Source organism: Chiloscyllium plagiosum, unplaced genomic scaffold (assembly GCF_037043375.1).
Source record: "Chiloscyllium plagiosum isolate Xiang-an unplaced genomic scaffold, Cpla_swu_hap1 HiC_scaffold_16, whole genome shotgun sequence".
Taxonomy (NCBI): domain Eukaryota; kingdom Metazoa; phylum Chordata; class Chondrichthyes; order Orectolobiformes; family Hemiscylliidae; genus Chiloscyllium; species Chiloscyllium plagiosum.
The window spans coordinates 41,676,256-41,697,202 of NW_028270154.1; the positions used below are offsets into that span (position 1 = coordinate 41,676,256).

The following is a 20,947-nucleotide window of genomic DNA, read 5'->3' on the forward strand; positions in this document are numbered from 1 at the left end:
TATCTACCTATGCTGCCCTCTTCAGTGATCTGTGAGCCTGCACACCTAGATCTAAATGCTTATTAATATTCCTTAGTGTTCTGCTATTTGCTGTATAATTTCCAGTTGTACTTGACCTTCCAAAATGCATCACCTCACCTTTGTCCAGATTAAACTCCATCTGCCGTTTTTCTGCCTGTGCCTCCAACTGATCTACATCCTGTTTTATCTCCTGACAATCCTCCTCACTATTTGTAAGCCCACTAATCTTTGTATCGTCTGAAAACTTACTAGTTAGACCAACTATATTTTCCTCCAAATCATTTATGTAGACCATGAACAGCAGAGAGCCCAGCACTGATCCCTGTGAAACACCACTAGTCACAGACCTCCAATCCGAAAAACATCCTTCCACTGCTCCCTCTATCACTAAGCCACTTCTGTATCCATCTTGCCAGCTTGCCCCTGATACCATGTAACTTAACCTTTTGTACCAGTCTGCCATGAGGGACCTTGATAAAGGTTTGACTGAAGTCAATGTAGACCACATCAACCACTTTTTCCTCACAGTCCTCACTTTCTCCAAATTGGAATGTACTGTTCAGTAACAATCTGTGTAGCAAAATAAGAGGGGGAGAAAAACTAAAGGTGAAAATGATTTTTATGCATTAATTATAGACTTCATAAAATTGCTATTTTCAGTATACAGAGGGACCACTCCTGGATAGTCTTTACTGGAAAGAATGGTACAATGGCCAGCCTTTGTATCAAGGCGAGAACTACATATACTATGAGAATATCCTTTTAGGACACCCTCAAATTCGACAGATAAGAGTGCGCAACAATAGTTGTTCAATTCATGAATATTTTCAGAAGATGTTTAAAGATTGTTATGATGCTTATACATTTGGAAATGAGGATCAATCATCATTTGGCCCTAGAAGTGGATCAGAGTAAGTTCTCTTTTTTCAGATATACATTTCTAAAGTCATTTTGACAGATTTTGTTTTTGTAACTTTAAAGTCAAAACTTAAATTTATTTAGAGTCTGTTGTACAGCAACAACAACAGTATTTATTTGTCTAGTGTCTTTAACGTGATAAAACATTCCCATGTGCTAATTTAATACAGCTTTTGATGTGTTTGCCTCCAAACAGCAACATCTGTGCTGGTGAAGGTTGTGTTGGTATGAAATGGCACAGTGTCTTGAGATGGTGGTGCATCCTGTGAGTTTTCCAGTATAGCAGGAACTCTAGTCTATTCCTGTTCTGTTGCTGCATCTGGTGGAGTAACATGGTTTAATTGAAATAACTGGTTGTTCAATCCAGCTCTGTTTTCTTCCTTTGTCAGGAACTTTCAATAAAATTAAAGACCACACCCAGCACATGGTCCAGGGAATGTGGTACACAACCATGACTTTGCTCAATTTGTATAGTATTCACATCTGCCTTTCCCTCAGTAACAGGCTATTCTGTCATTATGCAGACCAATTTCCATAGCCCCCTCTTAGATTACTGACATGACAACAATGAAAGCCTCACTTCCTTGATGGCCCTTGACATTCTGAGCATGCTGTTCCCACAAGCACTGACAGGTGCTGTGCCACTCCTTCCTGACATCCCTCTTCAGCCAGATGTGCCAAGTGGGTGATCCATCCTAAGATACCTCACATCACGGATGCTAGTGTTCACACATTCACTTCATGAGATATCAAGACTTAGCTGAAGGCACAAAGTGAGTGGACGTTGAAAATATTCTGGCCATAGTCATAAAGACTGAAGCTCCAAAACTGGCCATACCCCACTAGCTTCTACCTGATAATATAGAAATTACCCAGGTACGTCCTGTGCACAAAAGGAGGATAAATTCAAACCTGGCCCCTATGGATCTACTCTTGATCATCAGCGAAGTGTTGGAAAAGGGTCTTGGACAGTGTCATCAGGAGACACTTGCAAAGTAATAACTTGCTCACTGACGTTCATTTGAGTTCTTCCAGGGCCACTCTATGTATTCTAAACATAGGAGACAAAAGAGCTCCGGAGGTGAGGTCAAAGTGATTGTCCTTAACATCAAGGCCATGTTCGACCAATATAGCATCATATTCAGAACTCTAGTAAAATTAGAGTCAACTGGATTGAGAGAAAACTCCCACTTGGTTGAAATCACACCTAACACAAAGGAAAATGGTTATGGTTGTTGGAGGTCAGTCATCTCAGCACTAGGACATCACTGTGCCAGTTTCTCAGGGTTATATCCGAGCCTCAACTATCTTCAGCTGCTTTATCGAGGACTTTCCCTCCATCATAAGGTCAGAAGTAGTGATGTTCATTAATGATTGCACAATGGTCAAAACTATTTGTTAGTCCTCAGAAACTGAAGCAATTCATGCCCAAAAAGCGCAGCAAGAGCTGGCCAATATCCAGGTTTGGGCTGACAACTGGCAAATAACACAAGTCAAAATTAGACTGGTGCTGGAAAAGCACAACAGGCCAGACAGCATCCAAGGAGCAGGAAAATCGACATTTCAGGCAAAAGCCCTTCATCAGGAATTTGTCCGAAACATCGATTTTCCTGCTCCTTGAATGCTGCCTGACCTGCTGTGCTTTTCCAGCACCACTCTAATCTGGACTCTAATCTCCAGCACCTGCAGTCCTCACTTTTGCATAAATAACACTTGACAATGACCATCTCCAATATGAGATAATCTAACCATTGCCCCATGTCATTTCATGACATTCTCATTGCTGAATCTACAACAATCAACATTCTGGGAATTTAATCTTGATCAGAAACTGACAATTTGAGCTCCCCAATCACTGAGGAGGTGGATTTCTTCGGATGTTTTATTGAATCTGTTATTCTGTCTTTTTTTCTTTAAAATATGAACAGATGGGAATACCGTGCTCCTAATAATGAGTTTGAGCTGTGGCACTGGGGTAGACTTGGTACATATGGCAATGGAGGATACATTTTTGAATTAACAAGGGATAAAGTTGCTACTGCTGGGAAGATTAAACAACTTAAATCAAAACTTTGGCTTGATAGTGGGAGCAGAGCTGTCTTTATAGATTTTACTGTCTACAATGCAAACGTCAACTTGTTTACTGCAATCAGGTTTGTGAAAATACTTTTAATATTTTTTATGATTGTGATTCACATTATATTTCCACAATTCAATGTTTTTTATGTCACATTAAAATCAATTACTACATCTATGTATTATTCCCATCATGTGTAGTTCATCCATAGCCATTATTATACTAATTCCATTCTGTTAAACTTGATTTCTCTCTTTTCTCTATTGATGGTTTTGTGGATACATCACCACAGCAAAAGAAAATCCATGTAAATCAAACCTAATTAACCCTTATTTTAAATCCAGCAAACCAAAATCTGTCTCAACTATGTACAGGTAGCCCTTTAACGTCAGCCAATTCAATGTTTTTTCACTTACTTTTTTTTTAGGGCCCTTTTTTGAGTTACCTTAGTATTTTGCAATTTTTGCATCACCCCACCTCCCAGATTAGAATCATCCGGTGTTGGGGCACAATTGGAACTGGGAAAACACTCAGGTTTAGCTAGGCCAAAGTAAAATGAATGGAGAAAAGTTGTAGTTGATCACCTAACCAATAAAAGAAGCAGAGGCAGTGTTTGTAATGATAGCATGCTATGCTGAAGATATTGCAAAAGTAGTAATTCCAACAAGATACACCCCAGTACCTCAAACACAAGAGACTGGAGGTATAAGGAATATTCCAAAGATGCAGTGAAGCTGTTATTTTACGTGAATACACCGAAGCCTTTTTTTTATTATATTACTGTATCACATTGTACACTTTGGGTGGAATCTTATTGGTGCCTGAGCAACTATGGCGAGCTTTGTGGCAGAATTGAATGAGAAGTCTGGTGAGGCCCATCTTGATGTCATGGGCATCAGCAGCAGTAGCAGGATACCAATCAAAGCAGATTATTGTTTGTTAAACACAATGTTAATAGGCCTACTCTCCTCAACAATATCCAGCTTCCTATCTTGCCAAACATGCCAAACCAGCTCGATGTTGAGAATTCTCAACAAGGAAACCAGAATGAGTACCTGGTGGAGTCAGCTCGCAGCTTACTCCAGAGGAGCTCCATGTTGTTTACGATCAGGCACCCTGCTCAAGGAGTGGACCAAGCTGCGTCTCAGAGCAGTTCACTAACTCTCCCAGTGCTCATTGACTCAGCACCTACCTGCATGCTCAGACCTTCATACCTTGCCAATTAGTCACCGGAGCTTCAGCTAGAGCCAAAGGCTATCATTGATGTGCTCTTTAGTCTGATAAGTCTCTTTAGACACAAAGTCTGATTTTCATGTTTGTTATTAGAGATCTGTCCGTCGGGTAGGGAATACCTGTTCTTTGATATACGATACACTGAGACATCAATCTAATGCATACTGCATGTGCCATCTGCCTACATAGCAAACACAGTGTATTCAACCAAATGGACATTCAAGAAAATGATGGGGTCTAGTCCTGAGATCGGTCAGTGCTATTGGTCAGGGGTCCCAGTGCCATAAGTCATGGCCACAGTCAGTCATTCACTTGGAACACTCATGGGCAGTATCTGTCCCAGTACAGTTTGGAGAGTGAGCAATGGTCAGTCCTGTGAAACCATTGCAAGCAGGCAGGGGAATCAAATGTTGTCAGTCATGAAACTTTAAACACAAGTGCTCAGTCATATCCGGGGGATGCTCATTGAATTCAATCTGTGGTCAGGGTGAATACAGTACTGGGGGTCTGTCCATCAATCATTCAGAAGGGATAGAAGGGAGCCTGTCCAGGGAACAGGATGTCAGTGCCAAATGGGGTAGAGGAGTTGAGGCTTGGGGTGGGGGCTTGCAAAACTGAAAAATTTGAAGAGGTAGCAACAAGGATGGTGACAAGGAATTCAAGATGCAGGGGTATGTGGAGCAGCATCAGAAGGTATGGTGGGATAGAGGTGGAGGGGTTAGTGGCAGTAACCACCATTGAGACCTCACAGACAGAATGTAAAGGATTAAGGTATAATGTTGGGGTTCGGGAGACAGCTGGGAGTGAAGATCAAACTGGTGGTTCTCCACACTGGGGGAATGGGTAGATATAGGCTGTCTGGGTAGTGGACATGGAGGCTTGAGGGTGGTATCGTGATGGGTGGCCCAGCTGATGATATCTACAGAGAGCTTCATTCTTTTAAATTCATTCACAGGATGAGGGTGTCACAGGCTAGGCCAGCATGTAATGCTCACTGTAGCTGCCTAGAGGGCTGTTAAGAGTCAACCACATTGCTGTGGGTCTGGATGCAGATGTAGGCCAGACCAGGTAAGGTTGGCAGCTGCCTTCCCTATAGAACACTTGTGAACCAGATGTGTTTTTCTGATAATTGGCAATTAATTCTTGGGTATCGTTAGACTCTTAGTTGTAGATTTCTTTTTATTGAATTCAAATTACACCATCTGCCTTGGGAGGATTCAAACCCAGTTCCCCAGAACAGTACCTGGGTCATGAGATTAACAGTCTAGTGATAATACCACTAAGCCATCACCTCCTGGTCCCTTCCATCATGTTCCATTCTCTAGATGCAAAGTGCTACTAGAAAGTGGTTAGGCCATGCCCAAAGTGCCTGGAGTCGGGGTCACTTTGACAGGTGAAAGCACAGGACCCATGTCGGTTGGGCACAAAGAGATTGAAGCAACAAATGCATGAAGCAGCCATTTGCAAACCCCAGCTACTTTTAATTTGCAATCTTGTCATTCTCCAGTTGCAGTCAGTTCATACTCCATCTCCTGGGGATGAGCAGGATGCAGTTTTGAGGCAGGCCTCTTATATCTCGGGACACTGTGATGGAACTATACTGAACGCTGGAGCAGGACCTGAAGGCTGCAGAGTGGGAGGCCACTCTCTCCAGGTGCCTGTGAAACTGATAGCCACTCTGAACTTCTAAGCTATTGGCTCCTTCCAGGGAGTGACAGCTGACCTGTGTGGGATCTCAGTTGTGCACGCACAATCCATCAGGACAGTCACTACTGCCACTTTTGCCAGGGTCACTTTGTTTCTGTATGGTGAGGCCACTGCTACAGCCTAGATTTAGGAACATGGCTGGGTTACCCGAGGTGCTGCCAGGTGAACTTCACCATGTGGCACTGCGAGGGCTGTACCACAACTCTGCAGATTCACCAGCAGGAAGAAGTTCCACTCCATTAATGCATTAATGTCCAGGTGATCTGTGATCACTGTTACCATTTCCTGAGGGGGTGTTCCCACTACCATGGAAGCAGCCATGGTTGCTATTTCCTGGAGCAATCTCTTATTCCTTTTGTGTTTGAAGGTCCAGATGTCTTTTAAGGCTAGGGACAAGAGCTCTCAATTATGACCATGGCTCATGATACCACTATACCAACCCACTGACCGATGCACAGTGCAGATACAATACTGCCCATGGTGGAGCAGATGATGTGGCTGTTGCAGGTGTGCTTTCACTGCTTGGACTGGGGAACCATGTAGTGCGGTGCAGACAGAGTGTGCTGCATTATCTTGGTGTACTGTGCTCTGCGCAATTGGAGCAGGTAGTTAGGCAATATTCTGGATGCAGAGGAGCTTTGGGAGGGGGGGGGGGGGAACTGGATCAGTCTTCCATGGAGGAGGATAACGACATTGGAGAGGACGAAGCTGTCCTTGTCCATGACAGAGCTCAGCTGCATCAGGCATTACAAGCCAGCAAGAACCACTTTGACACCCATTTCTGATCAATGAGAGCTGGTGCAGCAGACCATTGTGAAGCGTAAAAGATTTATTGGTCATGATGCACCAATCTGGTTTGCATTGTCAGGGCGAACATCGGTCTCTATTGGTTTTATTTGCATTCACTTTTGCTTTCTGGAAAAAAAAATCATGTTTGGATTTGTTCAATTATTTGCCTGTATGTAATGTTTCTGTTCGGCCAGTGATAAACGGCAAGGCTACAGTAAGCAATGGGACGGGTTATTGCTGAATTAGATGCTGTTCAGATGGGATCTAGGTACAGACTGTTAAAGCGTGTGGTATGATAGTTAACCAGTGACCAGTGTGAGACAATGAGGTTGTATGTACAAGGAAATGTTGACCATGTACCCTGGCAACATGACTTCAAGGCTGCTGTGCCATGATGTCGTTGGTGAGGGACAACACTGGATTGCCAGTGAGTGTCCAGATGCCCATTGGCCTTTCAAAGATGGCACTGCTGCAAGGGATGCAGGTCTTTCTGTGAATATCCACTGATTGGTGAGTTGTTCCAGGAAAAGTGCATGATTCTGGGTAATCCAAGATGGAGGTTGGGAAAAATTTCTGACTGTAACAGCTGCTCCTTTTTTGAGATATTTTAGGTGCTGGAGGTGATTTCCTCAAATTCCAGGAGCAGCAATTACTGTTTCATATGCTGTTGCATTGTTTTGGAACTTTTGGAAAACAAAGTCAAAACAACAGCAGTTTTAAAAGGGAGAAGAACAGACAAAGGAAGCACCTGGTGAGGTCATTGCAGGAGAGAGAGAGAGAGTGAACCTGCACAGTTAGTGCCTTTGCTGTTTGAATTCATATATCATTGGACATTGGAGTGCATCTGGGAAAATTAACAAACAGTGAAATTCACAACTGATCTTGGAGGATCTGTTGGGTGAAGTTCACAGCACAGAATCAGATAAGTTAATCATTGTTTTAAGTGTGGCCTACAGAGAATCTCCAGTAGTGTGAAGAGTGGGTTCTATCTTGATTATATATTTTTGGCGATATGTCTCTTGATTAAACATAAAATATAAGCCATAACTATTAATTGTAGAGGAATAAGATGGTATTAATTTCTGGGTCTTTAGATTATAAAGGAGCAATAATGGCCTTTAATAGAGTGAAATGTGCTTCTTGTCAGATGTGGGAGTTTAAAGAGAATTTAAGGGTTACTACGGATTATATCTACCATAAATGCTGTTGGCTGTGAATCTTATCAGTTCGAATGGATCAGTTGGAGAGGCAGTTAGAAGCAATGAGGAATTTGCAACAGCAACAGTATGTAATGGATGGCAGATATAGGAAGGAGGGAACGTCTCAGATACAGTCACATAGATGGGTTAACTCCAGGAAAGGTAAGAGAGGGAGGCAGCTAGTGCAGGAGCCTTCTGTGGCTATACCCATTTCGAATAGGTATGCTGTTTTGGAAAATGTAGGGGGTGATGGATTCTCAGGGAAACGTAGCACGAACAGCCAAGTTTCTGGTATTGAGACTGGCTCTTATGCAATGAGGGGTACGTTGGGTTCCAAGAGATCAATTGTGTTAGGGGTTCTCTAGTCAGAGGTATAGATAGATGTTTCTGTGGCCAGCAGTGAAAAAGCAGAATGGTGTGTTGCATCCCTGGTGCCAGGATCAAGGATGTCTCAGAGAGGGTGCAGAATGTTCTCACGGGGGAGAGGAGCCAGCAAGAGGTCATTGGAACCAACAACATAGGAAGGGAAAAGGTTGAGATTCTGAAGGGAAACTACAGAGAGTTAGGCAGAAATTGAAGAAGGAGGTCCTCAAGAGTAGTAATATCTGGATTACACCCGGTGCTACGAGCTAGTGAGGGCAGGAATAGAAGGATAGAGCAGATGAATACATGGCTGAGGAGCTGGTGTATGGGAGAAGGATTCACATTTTTGGATCATTGGAATCTCTTTTGGGGTAGAAGTGACCTGTACAATAAGGACGGATTGCACCTAAATTGGAAGGGGACTAATATACTGGCAGGGAAATTTGCTAGAGCAGCTCGGGAGGATTTAAACTAGTAAGGTGGGGGGGGGGTGGGACCCAGGGAGATAGTGAGGAAAGAGATCAATCTGAGACTGTACAGTTGAGAACAGAAGCGAGTCAAACAGTCAGGGCAGGCAGGGACAAGGTAGGACTAATAAATTAAACTCACAAACTTGATTGAGTTTTTTGAGGAAGTAACAAAGAGGATTGATGAGGGCAGAGCGGTAGATGTGATCTATATGGACTTCAACAAGGTTCCCCATGGGAGACTGATTAGCAAGGTTAGATCTCACGGAATACAGAGAGAACTAGCCATTTGGATACAGAACTGGCTCAAAGGTAGGAGACAGAGGGTGATGGTGGAGGATTGTTTTTCAGACTGGAGGCCTGTGACCAGTGGAGTGCCACAAGGATCTGTGCTGGGTCCTCTACTTTTTGTCATTTATTTAAGTGATTTGGATGCGAGCATAAGAGGTACAGTTAGTAAGTTTGCAGATGACACCAAAATTGGAGGTGTAGTGGACAGCAAAGAGGGTTACCTCAGATTACAACAGGATCTTGATCAGATGGGCCAATGAGCTGAGAAGTGACAACTGGAGTTTAATTCAGATAAATGCCAGGTGCTGCATTTTGGGAAAGCAAATCTTAGCAGGACTTATACACTTAATGGTAAGGTCCTAGGGAGTGTTGCTGAACAAAGAGCCCTTGGAGTGCAGGTTCATAGCTCCTTGAAAATGGAGTCGCAGGTAGATAGGATCGTGAAGAAGGTGTTTGGTATGCTTTCCTTTATTGGTCAGAGTATTGAGTACAGGAGTTGGGAGGTCATGTTGCGGCTGTTCAGGACATTGGTTGGGCCATTGTTGGAATATTGCGTACAATTCTGGTCTCCTTCCTATCGGAAAGATGTTATGAAACTTGAAAGGGTTCAGAAAAGATTTACAAGGATGTTGGCAGGTTTGGAGGATTTGAGCTGTAGGGAGAGGCTGAACAGGCTGGGGCTGTTTTCCCTGGAGCACGGAGGCTGAGGGGTGACCTTATAGAGGTTTACAAAATTATGAGGGGCATGGATAGGGTAAATAGGCAAAGTCTTTTCCCTGGGGTTGGGGAGTCCAGAACTAGGGGGCATAGGTTTAGGGTGAGAGGGGAAAGATATAAAAGAGACTTAAGGAGCAACTTTTTCACGCAGAGGGTGGTACATGTGTGGAATGAGCTGTCAGAAGAAGTGATGGAGGCTGGTACAATTGCAACATTTAAGAGGCATTTGGATGGGTATATGAATAGGAAAGGTTTGAAGGGATATGGGCTGGGTGCTGGCAGGTGAGACTAGATTGGGTTGGGATATCTAGTCGGCATGGACGGGTTGGACCAAAGGGTCCCTGCTGTACATCTCTATGACTCTATGACTCGAAGTTGGGGCCAGATTCAAAAGTGACAGGTATCAAAGGGACTGGGGAGGTAGTTTATGCAGTGAGCTTCATAAGATACGGTGATAGATTTTGTTAGGCCTCATGGTGGAAACACCTCCAAAAGCTCAACGCAATGTGGACTCTGCCAAAAGAACATAATTTTCAGCCATGTCCAGTACTATGTCCAGTAGCCTCCCAGAATCAGGCATGCATGGGGAGTTGGTTTAGTGGGTGAGGGGCTGTTGCTGGATGTATGAACCAGCTGTATGAGGTGTTGTAGAGGTGGCTGGGAGAACTTGACTTATCACTGCTGCAAGATGAATGTGCAATTTGAAAATGAGTGGCCAGGACTGCTCATAAATCCCATCAGCAAGATTTTTCACACCATTTAACGCATCTGCTAAGTTCACAATCATTGTGCACAAAAGGGAAGACAGACCTCCTTTTGATAAAACCTATTAAAGTTGGCCCTTAGTTTCCTTCCCTAAAAAAGGGCAAGGAAGATGTTAAGTAAAATGAAGTACAAATCGCAAGCGTGAACCTACATCGTCATTAACTAAAGGAGTAAACACAATGCCATGCACCAGTTACAAAAAAGTTAATTTTTATTTTGCAAACAAGAGAAACTTTACTGGTGAATAAAAACTGGCTGAGAGGATTTTTGGCATTAAGGGGAAAGGAATTTAAACATTGTATTGTTGCCACTATGGACTCAATCACCTGTCCTTTTCCAAATTCCATTTGCACTGGCAGCTGAGGTTGCATTAAAACTTTTAAACTGGCATATCCCTGAGGAAATAGAAAGGAGAACAGTTTGATTAAAAAGAGAAAGGGAGGGAGCAGCACAAACCAAAGGTTTCAATTTCGAGTCATATTCTCAATAAATCTAGTTCCATTTGGCACATATCCCTCTAAACCCATCCTATTCATGTACCCATCCTGATGCCTTTTAAATGCTGTAACTGTACCAACCTCCACCATTTCCTCTGACAGCTCATTCCATACAAGTACCACCTTCTGCATGAAAAGGTTGCCCCTGAAGTCCCTTTTATATTGTTCCCTGTCACCTTAAACCTATGCACTCTAATTTTGGACGACTCTACCCTGGAAAAATAGGCTATTCAGAGTCAAGGGTGGGGTCCTGGATAAGCACAGCCGCTCAGGCAGCATATGAGGAGCAGAAGAATCGACGTTTGGAGCATAAGCTCTTCTTCAGGAACGTGTTGATGAATATGCAAAATAAGCTATTCAACCTATTGATGCCATTCATGATTTTATAAACCTCTATAAGGTCACCCCTCAACCTTCTCCACTCCAGGGAAAACAGCCCTAGCCTATTCAGCCTCTCCAACCCTGGCAACATCCTTGCAAATTTTCTGCCCCCTTTCAGGTTTAACAATATCCTTCCTATAGCAGAGTAACCAGAATTGAATGCAGTATTCCAACATGGCCTAATAGCCTGTACAGCTGCAATATTGGGGCGGCACGGTGGTACAGTGGTTAGCACTGCTGCCTCTCAGCGCCAGAGACCGGGTTCAATTCCCGCCTCAGGCGACTGACTGTGTGAAGTTTGCACATTCTCCCCGTGTCTGCGTGGGTTTCCTCCGGGTGCTCTGGTTTCCTCCCACAGTCCAAAGTTGTGCAGGTTAGGTGAATTGGCCATGCTAAATTGCCCGTAGTGTTAGGTGAAGGGATAAATGTAGGGCAATGGGTCTGAGTGGGTTGCGCTTCGGCGGGTCGGTGTGGACTTGGTGGGCTGAAGGGCCTGTTTCCACACTGTAGGAAATCTAATCTAATCATGACCTCCCAACTCCTATACTCAATGCATTTACCAATAAAGGCCAGAAACACCTTCACTATCCTAACTACCTGCAACTCCACCTTCAAGGAGCTATGAACCTGCATCCCAGGGTGCTTTGTTTGGCAGTGCTCCCCAGGACCTCACCATTAAGTGTATAAGTTGTGCCCTGATTTGCCTTTCCAAAATGCAACGCCTCACGTTTATCTAAACTCCATTTGCCACTCCTCAACCAATCTGATCAAGATCTCATTATCACTTTGATGTAACTTTCTTCACTGTCCACTACACCACCAATTTTGGTGTCATCTGCAAAGTTACTAACCATTATATTTGAATCTGGGTATTTTTGTAGTGAGGAGAAAGTGAGGACTGCAGATACTGGGGATCAGAATTGAAGAGAGTGGTGCTGGTTAACCATAGCCAGTTAGGCAGCATCTGAACAGCAGGAGAAACAATGTTTTGAGCATTAGCTCTTCATCAGGAATGAGGGGGTGGCCCTAGGTGGCTGAGGGATAAATGGGAGGGGGGTGGGGCTGGTGGAAGGTGGCTGGGAAGGTGATAGGTAGATGAAGGTGAGGGTGAAGTTGATGGGTTGAAGAGGAGGGTGGTGCGGATAAGGAAGATGGACAGGTAGGACAGTTCAAGAGGGCAGTGCCCAGTTGAAAGGTTGAATCTGGGATAAGTGAGGGTTACGAAATGAGAAAACTGATGAAATCCACATTGATCCCGTGTGGTTGAAGGGTCCCAAAGCAGAAGATGAGGCATACTTCCTCCAGGCATCAAATGGCTAGAGATTGGTGGTGGAAGAGGCCAAAGACTTGCATGTCCTTGGTGGAGTGGGAGGAGGAGTTGAAGTGTTCGGCCACAGGGTGGTGGGGTTGATTGGCACAGAGGTGTTCTCTGAAATGTTCCACACGTTGGCCTCCTCAATGTAGAGGAGACCACATCAAGAGCAATGGACACAGTAAATGACATGTGTGGAAGTACAGGTAAGTCTCTGTCAGATGTGGAACAATCCTTTGGGGCCTTGGACGGAGATAAGGGGGGATGTCTGGGCACAGGTTTTGATCCTTCCATATCTGACAGAGATTTACCTGTACTTCCACACAAGTCACCTACTGTGTCTGGTACTCTCATCGTGATCTCCTCTATGTTGGGGAGACAGGAGGCCAACTTGGGGAACGTTTCAGAGAACATCTCTCAGACGCATGCACTAAACACCCCACCACCCTGTGGCCGAACACTTTAACTCCCCTTCCCACATTACCAAGGACATTCAAGTTCTGGGCGTCCTCTACCGCCAAACACTAGCCACCCGACGCCTGGAGAAAGGACACTTCATCTTCCACCTTGGGACCCTCCAGCCATATAGGATCAATGCGGATTTCACCAATTTCCTCTCCCCCACCTTATCCCAGATCCAACCTTCCAAGTCAGCACCGCCCTCTTGAACTGTCCTACCTTTTTCCTTCGCACCTATCCATTCCACCCTATTCACCCCCACCTCCATCTATGTATCGCTTTCCCAGCTATCTTCCCCCCCCCCTCCCATGTATCTCTCACCCGCCTTGGGCCACCCCCTCATTCCTGATGAAGAGTGTATGCTCGAAACATCAATTCTCCTGCTCCTCAATGCTACCTGACTGGCTTTGCTTTTCTATACTCTTCGACTATTTTTTAGTGATCAAGATAAAGTCAGTTTACCTGTCTGCAATGGACAATTCTGTGCTTATCGATAAGTCAGTTGATCTGCTTTGGTAAGATCTTCAAGAGTTTGCAGTTCTGAACCTCAGACCATTGTACTGCGTGTAGTAGGGAGGAGCCATTCCAATTGCCAGTTGCATGAGAGTTCTGAATGTTTGGGTGCTGGATAGTGGGGACTTTACTGTACACCACTTCATTACTTTGGCATAGGCACAACAAACGTGTATTCAGTGATTTGATTTGTTTTGTAAGTTACTTTAACAAGGAATATACAATGCTGCACGTCAGTGACAGTATTTCAATGTGTATATTGGACTTTACCAGGCAAGAAAATGCCCACAGGAACCTAACACCAGTTTTAACATTGATTTCTATGGGAATCACTTAGTCATTTCACTTAAAGTAACAATTACCAGAGGGAAACAAATGTTAAGTGAGGACGACTTGTATATAACAAGAGTGAATCCCAATATTGAGTTGTAGTGTGCAAAAGGCTCAATTAAAGTGATGAGAGTTGTATTTGTGTTATAGAAATGTTATAAATTTAATTTTCCAATGAGTAAAACTTGTTATAAATTCTTCTGGAATGATTCTTTTAGTTCTTTTAACTTGTTTCTATTCCAGGTTGTTGGTGGAATTTCCAGCAACTGGTGGAGCTATCCCTTCCTCCGAACTTTTCACAGTCAAACTCCTACGATATGTTTCGAACTTCGATTACTTTCTAGCTGCCTGTGAAATTATCTTCTGTTTCTTTATCTGCAACTATTTGCTCCAAGAAATCATAGCCCTTCAGTCTTACAGGATGGCATACTTCAAGAACTTTTGGAATTGTTTGGATTTTTTAATTGTGCTGGTCAGTACAATTTATGAATATGAAAGAGACTGTTTACATAATGTGCTTTAAGTTAGCTCCTTTTATGTGAGAATATCACTGGAAACAGAAATGCCTTTTCCTTTGCCATTACCTCCTTTATTGCTGTATAACATTAAGAATTTACGGTCTATAATCAATTGGGATTTTACATACATGAAATTTAACAGAGAGGAATAGTGGAAAAGAGTTTATCCATGTATGTCTCTGATTTGCAAAGCCTGTTTCTACCTCTGCTGCCTCCTCATGATAAGCAAAGAGGAATTATTTCAGCTTGTTCCTCCCAAACTAATTACCCGTTCCCTTGAATTTGCTATTTCCCATCTGTACAATATCTATTGACCTATATCCATGATCCTTCTGACACAGGCCCAATTCAATTGTTGCCTCTCCACAATGGATGCAGTCAATCCATTTCACCTTCCTTCCTCAGGATGGGTTTTTGGACCTGTACTTCCCCACAGTTCAGCATTAATGCAAATAATCTTCCTTTGCTCCCTAGTTGAAATAATTCTCACTTTGAGCAACTTAGTTCTTAACTCCACACACTTCCTCCAGATCAAAGAAATCACTAAAGCAACATGGATGAGTTGTAGATATGCACTGCAGTGAGATTCGGACTACTGTCAAGGGAATGAATGTGAACAGGCCATTGAACATTACTAAATACAAAATATGGTAGAAGTCAACAGCTCTGGAACGTCAAGCCCCAGTTTCATGTGATCTGAGTATATCACAATGACACAAGTCCTTTCACATATAATGAGCAGCCATTATTAGAGTGAAGGTTTACAAGAGGCCCCTGGATTTATGAACATCTAATTTATAAATGCTCACACTTACCAACGTTATCCCATAAAGGGGCTATATTATTAATTTTGAAGATCAAACATGCCAATGTTTCCTCATACTGACAAACAGCTATTTATATTGTCCTGCATTGTGTTCCAACTCGACTTGAGATTGGACTCAAAAGCAAAACCCATTCATCTGGAGACTGCCTTTAGTTGACCCTTATTCCACTTATCGCCTTTCCAATCATATAAAGGGTATCTTCTTAGATAAAGTTTACAAAAATGATCCCAGGGATGAAAGGTTTGTCATATTAAGAGCAGTTGAGGATTATGGGCTGTACTTGGAGTTCAGAAGAATGAGGAGGGGGGGAATTCTCATTGAAATGTACAGAATACTGAGAGGCCTGGATAGAGGGGTGTGGGCAAGATGTTTCCATTAGTAGGAGAGTCACGGACCCAAGGGCTAGCCTCAAAGTGAAGAGACAACCCTTTTGAATTGAAATGAGGAATTTCTTCAGCCATAGGGTTGTGAATCTGTGGATTTCATTGCCATAGAGGGCTATGTAGCCCAAGTAATTAAGTATATTTAAGACCGAGATAGTTTCATGATTATTAAAGGGATCAAGGGTTACGAGAGCAGGGGAATGGGATTGAGAAACTTATCAGGCATGATTGAATAGAGAAGTAGACTAGATGGGTGGGTGGTCTAATTCTGCTCCTATATCTTAAAGTCTTATGGTTTTATACCTTGCTGTGTTGGAATTGTGATTTGTTGGTGTTGCTTTCTCATTTATTTCATTAACTTTGTTTCTAAGCCACTACAATCCTTCCTCGTCTTCTGGTGGTATATTGTTAACTTTTTCTTTTAGTCTCCATAGTGGTTCCTTCAGTTGTAAGTCAAAAGGTTGTTGTTCTAAATTGTGTAAGACTACTTGAATCCAATTCCAGACATGGTTTTAAGCTAATTTGTTATTGAGCTCGATCAAGTTCAGACAAAACAGTATCGTTAAGCAGTATTCAAACAATATAGACAGGTAACGTGTCGATCCTTTCAATCCTGATCCTAAAAATTGTTGAGGAAAGCTGAATGTTTTTCCAGGTTAGTTCTCAGGAATACTGTCATTGCAGATTCATTATGACACAACAAGATCCCTCAGAATTTCTCTTCTTCAAATGCCAGATGCCAACTTATTTACTATCTCAGATACAACTAAATATTCTAAATCTAGACTCTCTTTGCTATCTAATTCCATACTGTGGCCACAGGTGAACGTCAATAGACATAATTCAGACATTTTACAGTTTCAGTAAAAATGAAACAAATAATGATTTGATAGTATAGAACTTGAATATTGCTGAAGAGAAACATTTTTCATCATGGACTCATCAAGACAATGCACAAGAATATCAAAAAAGAAGAAAATCCACATTCCTAGCAAGTGATATCTGATTAGTAGAGGCATTGCCATGGAGAATGCAACTGTTAATAACAATTGACAGTTAACGAACAAGTGTTGTTTAAATTTTAATCCAGGAGGTCAACTCTGATTGGTAAGGGCATTGCCCTGAAAAATGAACAAGTGATTGGCTGTCACTTATTCTGTTGAGTTAAAACTGGCACATCACATATTCTTTCTATCTGTAAATAACAGCATAAGTCAGTGTCAGTCATTTTTTTCAGACACAAAATATTTATTTGATTTGTTTCCCAGAAGTGTGCCATGAACTCGCACAGCGTTGGTTCCGGCAGCTGGTTTGTTTGCCTTGGTTCATAAAAAGTGTGCTTTTCTAGGCTGAGCAGTCTGATATTTCAGCTTAACCTAGGTCTCCATCTCCTTAGCTGCACTCTTGGTATCTTTATTGTTTCACTTGCTACAGAAATCTGTCCCTGCTTTACGAAAGCTTAGTGTGCTCAATATGCATGTTAATCCTTTTGGTGAGGATCTTACCCTTGACTAGTTGGTAATAATGTGTACAGCATGCTGTGTAACATTATAAATTCTTGTACTCTTGCATTGGTAACATTTGTGAAGTATGTCAACAATGTCACCTTCCTTGTAGACACAGAAATAAGTAGAAAGACGAACAGACCTGTGCGTTTGGAAGGGCCTTGCAAACATATAGCGACAGTCCCCCCTCTTGCCCCAGTAGTCAGGATAATCCAGCAAAATTTTGTTCAATTGCAGAATCACATCTGATCTCGGACCCTGTTACAAACTTCATTAACTCAAAATGATTAGATGCTGTCTGTACATTTCTTGTTGCAAACAGCTGAAGATATATACTTTTTTGATACAAGCTGCCAGTCTTTGGTTTGTATCATCTATATGCCTGACATCAAATTGCACTGAAATTCATATAGCCCATTATTCATTTGTACGATAGGCAGATGTCTTTTTGGCGGGGTTGAGACCTTCTCTATTTTTATTTTATTTTACATTTTTGGTTAGGAGCTGTGAGGTGAAGTTTGAGAATAGAATGTTAAAGTTTGAACAGCAACTTGATTCTGAAGAAAAAGGAGAGAATAAGGACAGATGTTTACCGTGGAGAACTGGCTTGGAACGGTAATGCAGGTTAATTACTGCTCTAAGAACACTGCAGATGATTCAGCACTGAGATGTTGCTCTGCTCAGGGCCGGTTTGATGCTGAATTGGTCAACAAAGAAGGAAGGTGCAGTCCAGCCAATCACAGAGAATGTTGAAGGAGAAAGAGAACACTAAGAGTGAAGTGCTTCTGACTGGGTTTGGAGCAGCAGGCAGTTTGTGTTTTGAAAGTTTCCAGATGTGCTGCTTTTGCTTTGATCTCTCTCTGGATTTACTCTAGCTATCGACCTGTTGAATGTTCTGAGCAGAGAACCCCAGTCTGTAAGATTTGGATGAGTAACTTTGGAAGTGTGCACAGGCTGTTTGCATCGACTGGTGACGGCAAGATATAACATGTCTGTTACACAACCTAGTATCCAAAGATTTCATCAAGGTCTGGTATTCATTGTTGAAATGGTTTTTGAACTGGCAAGTTATAATTCATTTTTATTATTTTATCCCTTAACAGTATCTGTCACTGATATCAGGGAGGATTATGATCAAAGAGATTGGGCTTAGATTGTAGACATTAATTAGATTGGGCAAAAGTGAGGACTGCAGATGCTGGAGATTAGAGTCAAGATTAGAGTGGTGCTGGAAAAGCTCAGCAGGTCATACAATGTCCGAGGAGCAGGAGAATCGACGTTTCGGGCAAGAGGCCTTCATGAGGAATAAGGCTGGAAGCCTCGGGGTTGGAGAGATAAATGGGAGGAGGTTGGGGCTGCAGAGAAGGTAGCTGGGAGTGCAATAGGTGGATGGAGGAACGGGTAAAGGTGATCGATTGGAAAGGAGGGTGGAGCGGATAGGTGGGAAGGAAAATTGACAGGTGGGACTTGTTGCTTATCTGAGTGCTATGTAAGTTAAATTATTAAGAATGAATTGTTAATTGTTGTTTAAATTATGAACTTAGTGCCCAAGATCTGCTATTTGTAAAGCTTCGTTAGGAATAATTAAGCAAATTTGAGAGTCATTGAATGGATTCGCAGCAAGTGAAATTAAAACAATGATAGTGAGGCTGGTTTGGTTTTGCTTGCTATCCCTGTGTTGTAGAACCTGTTAGTGGCTAACACACTTGTGTCACTACTACAAAGCACCAGCATTATACAGTTGGTTTTATCTCCTGCTAAAGCAAAAATACAGCAAATGATGGAAAACTGAAATAAAAATAAATTAAAAATTGTCAGAAATGCCCAGCTGACTTGCTGAGTTTTTTTTGTATTTCTTATTTCATTATGTGAAAGATCCCATCGTATTGGTTTTCAAAAAAGACAAGGATGCTCTTCCAATATTTGAGCCTGCACTCCTCCTTCGTCTGGTATCACCTCGTTCTGACACCGTCCAACCTCTAGATCAGCTCTGATGGTTTAGCCTCTGAAAAGTTGTACTCATTGCCCTTGTTGTGTCATGTCCTGGCAAAATGATCTATTGAATCCTGTGACTTTTGCTTGCAAGACACAAATCAAATTTTAAAGTTGATTTTACACGTTGACCTAGCATTTTCCAGATCTATCCAACTTCTCTCAGTTGAGCCCAAGATTGAACATTGTGCAACCTCTCATTTATAAAATCACCATAGTCCTAGAAGACCATGGGCCTGCTCTCACATTAGAGAGGCACGACTGGTGGTGAGTTTAACCTGAGGATCACCATGCCTCAGGCAAGGTTGAGAAGTTGAGATCTTCATGATAACTTCAGCCAGTTTGGAAATTGAACCTCTGCTGTTGGCATCTCTCTACATAGCAAATTATCTCCAGACAACTGAGCTAACTGAAGCCCTCATCCCCTCATTACCAACTGCTAGCACTATGTTATTGCCTAATTGGTTCTCCAATTGCTTGTTCAATAAAGTAGAGCTGCATTCTTTGTTTAAAACCGTTAACTCCAATGGAGATTCATAGCTTCCCAGTGCAAATTGGAGGATTAGGTATTCATCCTGCTGTGCTTTCAGTACTGTACTTCATGTTCCTTTTCTAATGTTTTGGTTTGAAGCTGGTTTTAGGCCTTGTCCTGTTGGCTATGTACTGTTCCCAAATGCAGTCACTTTTTTTTCATTGTTGTTTGAAGTTCAGCATTGTTTCTCTTAGTTCACTATTGTGTTGACTCTCTACTGTTGTTTAAATCTAAAGTGGTCTTTAGATGGGGCAGGTTTATATCAGCTGGATGCCTGCATGAATGTGGACGTCTTGGTGATACTCATGGTTTGCAGACAAATCTTACTTTCTGGCGTTTACTGTGGGAACTTCTGGATTGCTGTTTTCTTTTGTTCGTTGCTACTCCCATTTACTTTCAACTTTGTAAGGCTGGTTTCATCTCTTCTGTTTCTTTTAAAGAAAATAAAATCCTCGCTGTGTAACATGTAATAATATTCTTGTGCTATCTAAATATAAATAAATGAGGTAGATGGAATCCATTAATTTGAAAATCACTGATGGATTTATTTAAGCTAAAATAGTATGTACAGTACCAAGTAATCACGAGACAATATGTGGATGTATCTACTACATAAGCTGCAAAACTTGACCTACTCTTGAGAAATAAGGCAGGGTGGGTGACTGAGGTGTCAGTGGGGGGAGCACTTTGGGGCCAGTGACCATTATTCTATCAATTTTTAAACAGTGATGGAAAAGGATAGATTGGATCTAAAAGTTGAAGTTCTAAACTGGAGGAAGGCCAATTTTGATGGTATTAGGCAAGAACTTTCAAACGTTGATTGGGGGCAGATGTTCACAGGTAAAAGGATGGCTGGAAATTGGGAAGCCTTCAAAAATGAGATGAGAATCTAGAGACACTGTATTCCTGTTAGGGTGAAAGGAAAGGCTGGTACGTGTAAGGAATCCCAGATGACTAGAGAAATTGAGGTGTTGGTTAACAAAAAGAAGGAAGCATATGTCAGTTATAGACAGCAGAGATCGAGTGAATGCTGAGAAGAGTATAAAGGCTGTACTTAAGAAGGAAATCAGGAGGGCAAAAAGGGACATGTGATAACTTTAGCAAATAGGGTTAAGAAGAATCCAATGGGATTTTATGAATACATTAAGAAT

General features: G+C 42.3%; 1 protein-coding gene and 1 pseudogene across 1 annotated transcript in view; one reads left to right on the forward strand and one right to left on the reverse strand.

Moving 5' to 3' along the window:
- The window catches only part of LOC122556993 (polycystin-2-like protein 1), a 64,463-nt gene that overhangs the window by 12,538 nt on the left and 30,978 nt on the right, over positions 1-20,947 (forward strand). The window contains exons 4-6 of the mRNA XM_087995554.1: positions 682-932; positions 2,868-3,092; positions 14,283-14,511. Coding sequence (XP_087851680.1) covers positions 682-932; positions 2,868-3,092; positions 14,283-14,511 — 705 coding nt within the window. The remainder of the gene's footprint in view (positions 1-681; positions 933-2,867; positions 3,093-14,282; positions 14,512-20,947) is intronic.
- LOC148147525 (large ribosomal subunit protein eL21 pseudogene) lies at positions 16,915-20,186 on the reverse strand (annotated as a pseudogene).